Below are 13,140 nucleotides of genomic sequence, written 5' to 3' on the forward strand. Positions count from 1 at the left end.
CAGACAGGACAAGAATTGCAGATAGTAGAAACAGCCTTTGCAAAAGGCTTGGAGCTCTGCAAATTCAAGAAGAAAGAAATGTTGGGATATTTATGAAAAGCAGCCAGCCTTCAGGCTCATTATCCTGTCTCTGTGCAGCTTCCTCTTGAGAGAGCTAATTATAGTCTAGTTAGTAGGCTGCCACATTTCTTACTCCCTTGGAGAAGAATCTCAATTAGCAGGGAGTGGGTGAATCTGAAAGCCTGTCAGGATAGCAGCTTCTTCAAAGTGACCCTGCTGCAGTGAAGCAGATAGTTGTCTTTTCTTTAGAAAATGAGGCGTTTTCTCCCAGTTGGGCTTCTGTCCGTCAAAGCCTGCCTCAGGAGAAGAGAAGGAAAAGCTTTGTAGTTTAGGTTCTGGCTTTCCTGGCAGACAGGCAATGAGCAGATATTTCTTAGTTTCTGTGACGTTTTGTTGGTCCTCATAGATGAGTGTTTAAATTTTCCAAGCGAACAGTATGGCCCAAAGCTTCTAATTCCAAGTTCCAGACCTCAGACTTGAATTCATGTTTGTCTTTAGACTGATAGCACCCTGGGGTGATTCAGGGTTGGGTGAAAATTATAATATCACTCTGTAGAAATTTCATGAGTCATTTTTAAGTGGTTTATCCTGATTCTATAAAAGGTGGAATGGAGCTCAGATGATTTTTAAAGAATCAAAGGAGGTAATGCTTGCTGGGAACTGAAGGTTCCCATCTGCTTATTTCAGATTTCTGCCTGAGACTATCAGATGAAAGAAGTGGCCCTCCCATGGCCGTCTTTGCAGTGGTGGCTGAAGATACAATTAATTATTTCTTTGGGCTTAAAGAGAACTTCCCCTTAAGATGATTTTATGTGTAACATATGCTCTTGTATTATGTGAAAATGTTAAAATTGATGTAATGGCACAAGCCTGCAGTTAAAAATACTCATTTTCACACGTTTCTGCCTTAGTTAAAGCTCTAGAAAAAGAGGTTAGATACTACCAGATGTCTGCTTAGCAGAAAAGCCTAAAGAAAATGGGAATCCAAATGGCTAGTAGAGTTCAGTATGGGTTAATTTAGCTGAGAAATACTAAACGTTAGAACCTGGGTGTGAGACTCTTCATCTTCTGCTGTAACCATGGTCCAGTTGCAGATACAGCTTATTTGTCCAGTTGAAGAATGGCTCATTCTACATAGTAGAATTTCCTAGTTAACTGAAACTGGGTACCTTTCTAATGATCCAGCCTCCTTTTAAATTTAATCTTAATTTCTGGTGTCCAAAAAGCTAGGAAACATAGGCTAAACTTATTTTTAAACAGTATGTTAGTTGTGTTTTCAAGTAATTGTCTCAGTTGGTTTTTATCCTCCAAAAGCCTTTGCAGGTGTTTCAGTTCAAAGCGTTATATCCAGCTCTTAATCGAGAAAATAAATATACTTTTGTCCTATGTTTTCCCGAATTTCTAATCGAGATGGGAAATGTGAATTACTTTCTTCACTAGCACACAGATCATTGAAAAATTGAATCTTAAGTTGTGTGCGGGGTCATTGTGCTGTTATTGTAGAGATATGATTTGACCCCTGTACTGTCAACCGTATTCTAAGCATTTTGGGTTTAGGGGTTTTTTATGTGCATGTGTTTGTTTTTTGTAGTTTCTATTAGGCTATTAGGCATTCAGCTCACTTGTTAACATTACTTTGCACGTCCTCCTTCTCACTATCCCTGTAGTTAGTTGCTTCTAATCTGCTTAGGGAATCAGCTAAGTAAGCTTGTTAAATTTGTTTCCAAAGGGTAAGTAAAAAGACAGGTATAACTCCAAAAGTTCAGTTTAAAAAGCCCTGCATTGGCTGCTCGGTATGCCCTTTCCTCCTTCCCTTCTTATTTTTTATTTTTTATTGTTTTTTGAGACAGAGTCTCACTTTGCCACCCAGGCTGGAGTGCAGTGGTGCTATCTTGACTCACTGCAACCTCTGCCTCTCGGTTTCACGCCATTCTCCTGCCTCAGCCTCCCGAGTAGCTGGGACTACAGGCGCCCGCCACCGCGCCCGGTTAGTTTTTTGTATTTTTAGTAGAGATGGGGTTTCACCATCTACTACTACCATCTACTAGCCAGAATGGTCTCGATCTCCTGACCTCGTGATCCGCCCGCCTCAGCCTCCCAAAGTGCTGGGATTACAGGCGTGAGCCACCGTGCCCGGCGTCATCCTTCCCTTCTTTGGGAGACATTTCATACAGGTGTTGGTGATGAAGGGCGTGCCTTCTTGGTAAGGTTTGTGATACACTGTTGTGTGACATCTTCAGGCAGTTTAGACAAGTTATAATCAACTTTGAAAAATATATGCTCTTTGAGGACGGAAACGGAGCTGCTTCCATTTTCTTCATGCCTTCCCTGTGCCTTCTTTCCCGTATTGTTTTGTGTGTGTCATCTAGTACAGCAACATATATCCTAATTATGGTTCCTCTGGCCCCCAGGTTATTGGCCTATTACATGAGAATGTAAAAAGAGTGAAAGCTAAATATTTTTGCTTTAAACAGTCAGTCATCTTTTATAGAAATGGTAGTGTGAAAGAATTAAAACAGGAGAATAAATAATAAAATATGAGAAGAAAGTCTTATATTCACATATTTACCATATCTACTGCTCTTTATTTCTTTATGAAAATCCAAGTTTCCAACTGATATCATTTTTCCTTTTGCCTGAAGATCTTCCTGTTACATTTCTTGAAGTGCAGGTCTGCTGATGACAGTTTCTGTTTGAGTTTTTATTTTGCCTTTATTCTTAACAGATGTTTTCACTGGATATAGAATTCTAGGTTACTTCTAGGTGAATACCATTTTCAAGCTGTCATTTCCATTGTGTTCTGGCTGGCAGGGTTTCTGATGAATTCTGCTGCTGCTGTTATGTTTGTTGTTCTGTGTACTATGTCTCTTCCCCTGGCTGCTCTTGTCTGGGCCTAACAGTTTGATTATGGTGTGCCTCAGTATGCTTTTCTGTGTGTGTGTCTTGCTTGGGTTGTGCAGCTTCTTGGATCTGTAGGTTTATAGTTTCTATCAAATTTGGAAATGTTTTGGCCATCATTTCTTAATCTTTTTCTGTCCTTCCCCTTCTTCCCCTTGTCCTTCAGGCCTGCAGTGTTGTGTGTGTTAGACGGCTGGATATTATCCTTCAGGTCTCTGAGACTCTATTCCTTTTATTTATTTTTTCAGCCTATTTTGTTTCTGTGCTTCTGTGCTTATTTTGGATAAATTCTATTGCTATATGTTTAAGTTCCCTGATTTTTTTCTTTACTTCTGCAATGTCTAGCCTGCGCTTAATCTCAATCAGTGAAATTTTCATTTCAGATAATTATGTTTTCTTAAAATCTGTAAGTTCCACTGGATTCTTAAAAAAAATCTTCCTTTTTTCTTATGAGTATCTATGTATTCTTTTAATATTGAACATAGTTATAATAGAAGTTTAATGTCTTATCATCGTTTCTCAGAAGTTTACTATTTTCTGATTTTTTTGCCCCTCCTGATTATGGGCCACATTTTCCTCCCTCTTATCATGTTTAGGAAATTTTTTTTAAAGGCTTCTCTGTACATAGTGAAGGAATTTTTTATTAGATGTTGCGTATTGTGAATGTTACCTTGTTGAGTGTCTGTGTCTTGTTTTATTTCTTTTAGGAATATCACGCTTTGTTTTGGCAAAGCAGATAAGTTACTTGCAGGTCTTTCTAATGCCCTGTAGGCCTGCTTTTAAGCTCTGATAGGGCAGATTTCATTTAACTTTCACTCCAGACGTACTTCAATCTCACTAAGACCTGACCTCTCTGGGGGTCTCCATTGAATGCCTTGGGTGGGTCACCAAGAACATTCCACTTTGGCTGGTTGGAGCTTCCCTACTTGTGTAAACTCTAAGAATTGTTCATTTCACACCTTCTTGGTCATTTTCTGCCTTGCTTCGTGGAAGTTCACTCATACACGTGAGGCCTAGAACTTAGCACATTTCTGTAGCCCTCTTTCTGTGTAGCTTCCTGTAATTTCTAGCACCCTCAACCTCTCTGAACTCTGTTCTTTATTGTCTGCAGTATCTAATCTGCAGGGCTACTAAGTTTAATTTGAGGTCCCCCTCCCTGTACTTGGTGACCTGGAAATTATTAACACCTCCAGGCAGAAAGTTGGGGTGATTGTATAGCTTACTTTGTTTGTATCTTTTCTTGCAGGGAGAAACAAATAAATGCATATCTTTATGCAAATTAGCTGAACAGCCAAGTTCTGCACTGCCTATTATCCAGTGCCTGCACGTAGTTCTTTCAGATATACTGTCAGGTTTTCTAGCTATTTATTGCAGGAGGTTAAGTCTGGTCCACACCTAGTCTATCACTGATGCAAGCAAAAAATTTCAGGAATTCCATTGAAATTGGTCCATTGAAAATAATTCTTGGCAACCGAGTACTGTTCTAAATGACATGCCTGCGTATGTTAGAAGAAGACTGAATTAAACATAATTTACATGAATTTGTGAGTGAAGCATGATTGTGTCCTCATGTCTCCCATTTATTTTTTACCTGTCCCACAGACTAGAACTGTTCCTACTCAGCAGAATGATCATGGTTTAAGGTAGTAGAATAATGACATCTGTTCAGATGTTCTTAGAGCTCCCCAGAGGACAAATAGGCTGAGTGAGATCTGTCCTTGTCACTGCTAATGCTGACAGTACTCAGTGGGTGACTTCTCCTTTGGGTGGTTCTTATTCTTTACATTAGACATAAATTTTCATTTTGGGAAGGCCATTATGAACCACTTTCTGAATCCACGGGAAGTCTATGCTAATAGCACTGTGCATGTGAATCAATAAAAAATGGATGTATGAGTTGAAAGAACCATCTTGAAACAGCATGGCATAACAAGACAATCTGGGGGATTTAAAGGCACAGTGAAAGGAGCTAATTTGCATAAGGACATGGATTTGTGAGGATGTCTTTCTCTCCTCCTCTCCCTACCCTGTGTTGAATAAACTGAGCCATGTAATTTGGAGTGCATTGTTGTTGAGTTTCAGGGAGCATTGGGTTCTTGAGTAGACACAAGACTTCGCTGTTGATAATTTAGCTTAAGAAGCTACTAGATCGAGGAAAACAGGAATTCTGTATATTTTTTGGATTGCAATGTTTTATTTCAAACTTATTGGTAAAGAACTAATGCCCCTTTCAGAAATCATGAATATTGCCAGCTACAGATGTTGATTTTTGTTTTATTTAAATTACTCTTAAGTTCTTTGTTTAGCATCCTAATTGACTCACTCTTATACTTGATGCATAAACTTTAATTTTGCATCATTGAAGTGTTGTTATAAATTTGTTGATTTTTAAGAATCCAAAGATGTTTCTTTTTTCTTGAGACAGGGTCTTGCTCTGTCACTCAGGCTGGAATGTAGTGGAGTGACCCTGGCTCATTGCAGCTTCAAGCTCCTGAGCTCAAGTGATGCTCCTGCCTCAGCCTTCTGAGTATCTGGGACTACAGGCACATGCCACCATATCTGACAAATTTTTTTATTTTTAAAAAACAGGACCTTGCTATGTTGCCCAGGCTGGTCTTGAACTCCTGGCCTCAAGCAGTTCTCCTATTTTGGCCTCCCAAAGTGGGAGGACTATAGCTGTGTTTTTTTTTTTTTTTAATTTTAAATGCAACTTGAGGAGTTTTGATTGACTCCACTGCTGTTTAAAAAATTTTAAAGTTAATGAGCTTATGAAAAAAAAGTTCATCTTCACTAAAAAATAAATGCAACATAGAAGATGAAGTCTTTTTTCCACCTGTCAGATTGATTAAAGTTTAAAAATGGTAATATTAAATGTTGGCAATGGTGTGAAAGGATGAGTACTTCTTTGAACTTCTAGGGGAAATGTACATTTATATGACCTCTCTGATAATTTTGGCACTATACATCAAGAACTTGTACACTCTTTGACCCACTGTTGTTGCTTCTAGGGTTTTTATTCCTCAAACGATTGGAAATTCAAACAAACAAACAAAAAATGTAGGAAGGCATTTGCAATATTGCATTTCTAATGGTGAGGAATTAGAAACACCCTAAATGTCTAACCATAAGGATGTTTCACTTGTGCCATTTTCCAATTACAAAGTACCATACAATTATTAAAATGGTGGTTCTGAAAAATATTTCATCACAGAGGAAAAATTTACATATTTGAAGTAAGCACTATTCCAATATGATACATACTCTCATCTCAGCTGTTACTTTAAAATATCCAAGTGACCAAGTAGAGTGGCTCATGCCTGTAATCCCAGCACTTTGAGAGGCTAAGGTGGGAGAATTGAGTGACAGTGAGACTCTTATCTTTAAAAAAAAAAAAGCATGGATGGTCAGAAATGTTCCAGAATGTGAAAATAACTGTTTCTAGGTGGTGGTTTTATGAGAGATTGTTTTCTTCTTTATATTTGTTCTATTTTTCAAAATTTGAGTGCAAAAGTATTCTGGGTATGTGAAAGGAAGTATGATCTTTGTAGCTTCATTCTGGGCTTAACCTAAGGCTTTCCAGACCCTAGAGGGGCACCTCAGACTCCAAAAGAGTATGCAAAAGTATGAAAAAGTGTGTGTGTGTGTATATATATATATAGATATAGTTTTTGTTTTTTAAAAAACATTGGTTTCTGTGCTTACTGTTCAGATAAAAATTTTGATGATGAAGATTCTGTGGATGGTAACAGACCTTCCTCTGCTAGTTCTACATCATCCAAGGCTCCACCAAGTTCTCGGAGAAACGTTGGAATGGGAACCACCCGCCGGCTTGGTTCATCCTCCCTGGGATCCAAGTCTTCAGGTTAGTCTAAGCCCTGTGTGGCATTCTGGGGTCAGCTATGCCAGCTTTTCAAACCAGAGGTGCAAGTACTTGCCTAGGGTGGCCCTCAGAAGTGATACAGTCCCCGTATGCAGCAGGTTTCTGCCTGCTATTCTTTGATTGAATTAGCATTGCAGTACTGGTGCTGATTAGCTGGTAAGTTGTACATTTGAGCTACTGTGTTGACTTTTGCCACATTCTGCTAAGGTGGAGCCTGTAGAAGAAGGAAACCAGCACAGAGGAAAGCATAGCTCCGAGATAAGAGCAAGAGCGCACCCTCATCGCATTGTTTAGTTATCTGGATCCAGCAATGCCTGAAACCACTAGGGGCGTTTTAGACAATTTCTGTTTAACAAGACTGAGAATAATCCAGAAGTCACACTGTAACTCCTGGCTTTAAAATACATCTTGTGCACCGGTCCCTAGGTATTGGGGCGTGTGTACATGCTCCGCATGCAGGGTCGGGCTGTGGGTGGTGGAGACCAGCCACCTCTGCTCCAGTTCCCCGTGAGCCATGGTGAGGTGGCAGCTGTTGGTGTGTCTGTTGGATGGTAGCATGAAGTGGAGCTGGGCCAGCGGGAGGTAGCTTTGTGGGAGTGGAAGGCCCGTGTTTCTCTACCTGGACTGCAGGCTCTTCATGCAGGGAGGGCAGAGCTCAAGATCTCAAGGACAATCTGTAGAAAGCTGGGTAGCAGCAGCTCCACAGAAGAGTGACCAGACTGTTAAAAGAAAAACAAACAGAAAACAGCAACCACAAAAAACCCCATCCAGAGGACCACAACCTCAAAGATCAAAGGTAGATAAGCCCACAAAGATGAGAAAGAATCAACACAAAAGCGCTGAAACGTCTTTTCCTTCAGATGACCGCAACCCCTCTCTAGCAAGGGCTCAGAACTAGGCTGAGACTGAGATGGCTGAAATGACAGAAGTAGGCCTCAGAATGTGGATAATAATGAACTTCACTCAGCTAAAGGAGCATGGGGTTGGGGTTAGGGTTAGGGTATTCACATTGGAAGAGAGGAAGTCAAACTATCTTTATTTGCAGATGACATGATCTTATATCTAGAAAACCCCATTGTCTCAGCCCAAATCTTCTTAAGCTGATAAGCAACTTCAGCAAAGTCTCAGGATACGAAATCAATGTGCAAATATCGCTAGCATTCCTATACATCAATACCAGGCAAGCAGAGAGCCAAATCGTGAATGAATTCCCATTCACAATTGCCACAGAAAAAAGAATAAAATAGCTAGGAATACAGCTAACAAGGGAAGTGAAGGACTTCCTCAAGGAGCACTACAAAACACTGCTCAAAGAAATCAGAGACGATACAAACAAATGGAAAAACAGTCCATGCTCATGGATAGGAAGAATTAATATTATGAAAATGGCCATACTGCCCAAAGCAATTTATAGATTCAAGCTATTCCCATTAAACTAACATTGGCATTCTTCACAGAATTAGAAGAAACTATCTTAAACTCCATATGGAACCAAATAAGAGCTCATATAGCCAAGACAATCCTAAGCAAAAAGAACAAAGCTGGAGGCATCACACTATCCAACTTTATACTATAAGGCTACCCCTAACCAAAACAGTGTGGTACTGGTACAAGAACAGACACATAGACCAATGGAATAGAATAGAGAACCCAGAAATAAAGACCCCACGACTACAACCATCTGATCTTCAACAAACCTGATAAAAACAAGCAATGGGGAAACAATTCCGTGTTTAATAAATAGTGCTGGGAGAACTGGGTAGCCATATGCAGAAAATCGAAACTGGACCTGCTCCTTACACGCGATACAAAAATCGACTCAAGATGGATGAAAGACTTAAAATTTAACTCAAACTGTAAAACCCTAGAAGAAAATCTAGGCGATACCATTTAGGACCATAGGCATGGGCAAAGATTTCATGACAAAGACGCCAAAAGCAATTGCAACAAAAGCAAAAATTGACAAATGGACCTAATTAAACTAAAGAGCTTCTGCACAGCAAAATAAGCTATCAGAGTGAACACACAACCTACAGAATGGGAGAAAATTTTTGCAATCTATCTATCTGACAAAGGCCTAACGTCCAGAATCTACAAGGAACTTAAATTTACAAGAAAAAACAACCCCATTAAAAAGCGGGCAAAGAAAACGATCAGACACTTAGGAAAAGAAGACGAACATGCGGCCAGCAAGCGTATGAAAAAAAGCCCAACACCACTGATTATTAGAGAAATGCAAATCACAATGAGATACCATCTCACACCAGTCAGAATGCCTATTATTAAAAAGTCAGAAAAACAGTAGATGCTGGCGAGGTTGTGGAGGAAAAGGAGTGCTTTTACCCTGTTGGTGGGAGTGTAAATTAGTTCAACCACTGTGGAAGAGACTGTGTCAGTTCCTCAAAGACCTAGCGGCAGAAATACCATTTGACCCAGCAGTCCCATTACTGGGTATATACCCAAAGGAATGTAAATCATTCTGCTATAAAGATACATGTGTGCATATGTTCATCCCAGCACTATTCACAATAGCAAAGACCTGGAGTCAACCTAAATGCCCATTAAGACTGGGTAAAGAAAATGTTGTACATATATACCATGGAATACTATGCATTCATAAAAAGGAACACCTCCCTTGTCTCCTTTGCAGGGACATGGATGGAGGTGGAAGCTGTTATCCTCAGCAGTTTAACGCAGGAACAGAAAACCAAATACTGCATGTTGTCACTTATAAGTGGGAACTGAATGATGAGAACACATGGACACATGGGTGGGGAAACACACACTGGGACCTGTTGCAGGGTTTGGGGTGGGAGGAGGGAGAACATCAGGAAGAATAGCTAATGTGCCTGTCTTAATACCTAGGTGATGGGGTGATCTGTGCAGCAAACCATGGCACACGTTTACCTATGTAACAAACCTGCACGTCCTACACATGTACCCCTGAACTTAAAAGTTGGGAATAAAAATAAATAAGATAAAATACATTTTGTTCTTACAAGTAACATGGTTCCTTGTGAGACCAGTAAGGATGTTGCATTAAATAAATTATAGGAGATTTCTCTCATAAATTCTTCCTTTCACTCCTAATGTAGACAGTTTAGTTGTTATATACAACTCTCATTTTCTCTCAAGTTTTACATTTACATGCAAATTCCTTCTGAAATTTACCTCAGAAAAATTGTGTAGCTGCTGCTCTTAGAACCATTTTCACTGATGGCTGTAGCTTTTGAGCTGTTGGTGGTGGTGGGGATAGTGGTGGATGGGGAATCCCATGAGCCAAAAAAGATGAAGCCAAAAGGACCAAATAAAAGCTATACTCATGATTAGCATTAAAATGCTGTCTCCTGATGGCCTCTCCTGAATTCTGAACTGGCCCTAGAATATTGGTATCTTGACCAGACCAGCATGGGGCCACTCTGCCTCCTGACCCCAGCATCTGTGATAGAGGAGCTATAGGAATAGGAATGTTAATTGTACTTATTTCCAGTTCTTTATAATCATTTTTTTGGTGTATTTTAAAACATTTTACTTTTTGTTATTGATTTTAAATTCACATAACATAAAATTAGCCATTTTAAAGGGAATGTTTTCAGTGTTTCATCTACCTTGTAGGATATATCAATACTTTGTTCCTTTTAATGCCTGAACAATCTTTCTAATCTGTTTTCTTGATCTATTCTTGGGTAGTTATCCGTTGCACAAACAAGGCTTAGAAAATTACTAGACTGGTGCTTTCCTTCCCATCCCGCATCCATACCCTTTCCAGAAGTCCCTGCTGTGTAGATTATGCACATATCAGCTCGGTTTTCCCCTTCAGCCCTGCACTTACCCTTTTTTCCATGTTGTTTAAAACCATAGTCATGAATTTCCTGGTTAGCTCCTCCTCGTCAGATACCTTAGGCTCAGGGACTGTTGTTGGCCTCTGAGTCCTTTTTGGTATGTGTGGGTACGTGGTGTAGGGCCTTATGCAAAGCAGGCATTCAGGGCCTGTCTGCTCAATGGGATCAGTTTTTCTGCTAGAACAGACACAGAGCACCACATCACAGTGAGTGACTACTGGCCTTTAGAGTAGTTACCTTTTCCACGGTGTGAGGGATCTTCAGCAAGAGTGACGACACATTTACTGCTACCTGGGATTGTCTTTACAGCTCCTTTCTGTCTGGATAGTTATCAGGACCCCAAACACCAGATACATGTGTGGTAAGAAAGTCTTAGAAAAGCAATCAGACTAATCCATGTAAATCGTTAATGGGGGTTATGAAGATGACTATAGACACCAGTTTTTGAAATGTGAAAAAATCTGATAAAGCATCACTTGATTTTCTTGCATAAAAGGGAGCTCAGATTAGTGAAAAGAAATACTTTCTTCAAATACTTTTAAGTATACAAAGCATCTTAGGATAACTTTGTAGGAGAAACTTGTAACTGATTCTTAAATGAAAAAAAATGACAGTTATCATGAGTTCAAGGAAAAGAAATGTTTTCAAACTAATATAAAGTTAAATAAAACTGAAATTATTTAGGAGTGGTTTGAATAGTCACAAATTTGAAATGCTGAATTCCTAGTAATTACAGTTTTATTCCCTGAAGAATTAAATTTTCTGCTTGATCCATTCATTAGGAGTCTTTCAAAAGACTTGTATATTAATACAATATCTAAACCCTTTAAAACCATACCCTCCCTGCTTAAACAGGTAGTCTGAGTGACCTTAAGCTAATGTATATAGCATTGTCGAATTACTCTATTTCATCTTGATATGAAGTCAGTAATGTTTGTCAATTTCATGACACTCCAAAGTTATATGAAGCCTTTCTAAAAAATAGTTCTGAATCTTCCAAAACAGAATTTTGATTGTGTATGTTTAGACTTCTTCAGTGTATGTATTATATACATTATTTCATATTTTTTGAAATTCTTTTTTACAGCTGCAAAAGAAGGAGCTGGTGCTGTGGATGAAGAGGATTTTATTAAAGCATTTGATGATGTACCTGTAGTACAGGTCAGTGAAGATATTTGAGTATGATTACAAACAAGGGTAGACTTTTTCTTCACATTTTATTTTTCAAGTATGCCTGTGTAATGTTCTTTACTAGGTCAGGTAATTTTAACTGTCAACACTACAGGAGATCTGAGGTGCAGACTAGAAAATGTTGGAGCAAAAGTCAAGGCCCAAGATGATCTTTCAGTAAGAACAGGAAAGACATTGGTTGCTGTATTATTAAGTTTATGGATCAGGTCACATAAAAGAGGAAGAAATAGGTGATGCTCAATTAGAAAATAAAAAAGGCATATTTATTTAGGGATTTTTTTTTTTTTAGAAAAATTCATGAATTTGAAGGATTTTGGTGTCTGAAAAGTTACAGAGAATGATTTAATAAGAGCTTAGTTTATACCTTGTTTGATGCTTCACTTTAAATACCTAACAGATGAAACAAAGATTATTTATAAAAATTGGGATACAGCCACAAGTTTTTGTTTGCTTTGTGCCTTAGTATCATCTATTGCTGGTTGAGACTAATACTTTTCCTCAGCCTACACTGGCTGTCTGTGCTCTGGATTCCTGTGGCACTTACTAGTCTGTTATGTACAACTCTCTTTGCCACCTTCATTGCCGTATGTGTATAAAGCAGGTAACAAGAATCTCGGTGGCCTTGGCAACATGACGAAACCTCATCTGTACAAAAGATACAAAAATCATCTGTGGTGGCAGATGCCTGTAGTTCTAGCTGCTCAGGAGAGTGAGCTGGGAGGCTCCCTTGAACCCGGGAGGTGGAGTTTGTTGTGAGCTGAGATTGCGCCACTGCACTCCATCCTGGGTGACAGAGTGAGACCCAGTCTCTTAAAAAAAAAAACAAACAAAAAAACAATCTTGGGTTCAGGTTCATCCTTAAGTACTTGACCTGACCTTCCCAGCATACATCAAGATTGATTATACCCTGTACCCTACCTGTTTTCTAAGTAAGATGTGGAGATAAATGAGAACGTACATTTGAAAGTCTTTAAAATTATAGGTATAGTGTCATGCTATAAATAATACTAAGAGTAAGAAATGACTTAGGCATCCCTGACTGTTTCCCGTTAGGCTTGTTTCTCTTTGTCCATGCAATCATCCGTTAAGTTTATAGTGAAGCTACGTTTGAGGCAGGGTCATTCACGTACGGCAGCAAATCTTGTGGGTACACATTTATAGTGAGAAAGAGCCTCATTATAGACAAAACTCTGCAGATATTTTCTCATAGGTGTTTCTTAAAAATTAAATAATTTCTTTTACTAAATGGTCTTCATGTAATTAAGAAGT

General features: G+C 39.0%; 1 protein-coding gene across 22 annotated transcripts in view; it reads left to right on the forward strand.

The window, feature by feature from the left end:
* The window catches only part of CLASP1 (cytoplasmic linker associated protein 1), a 309,125-nt gene that overhangs the window by 175,771 nt on the left and 120,214 nt on the right, over positions 1-13,140 (forward strand). For all 22 annotated transcript variants that reach the window (XM_037988107.2, XM_073019596.1, XM_037988110.2 and 19 more), the window contains 2 exons: positions 6,668-6,820; positions 11,768-11,841. In XM_037988107.2, the coding sequence (XP_037844035.1) occupies positions 6,668-6,820; positions 11,768-11,841 (227 nt within the window). The remainder of the gene's footprint in view (positions 1-6,667; positions 6,821-11,767; positions 11,842-13,140) is intronic.

Source organism: Chlorocebus sabaeus, chromosome 10 (assembly GCF_047675955.1).
Source record: "Chlorocebus sabaeus isolate Y175 chromosome 10, mChlSab1.0.hap1, whole genome shotgun sequence".
Lineage (NCBI taxonomy): Eukaryota > Metazoa > Chordata > Mammalia > Primates > Cercopithecidae > Chlorocebus > Chlorocebus sabaeus.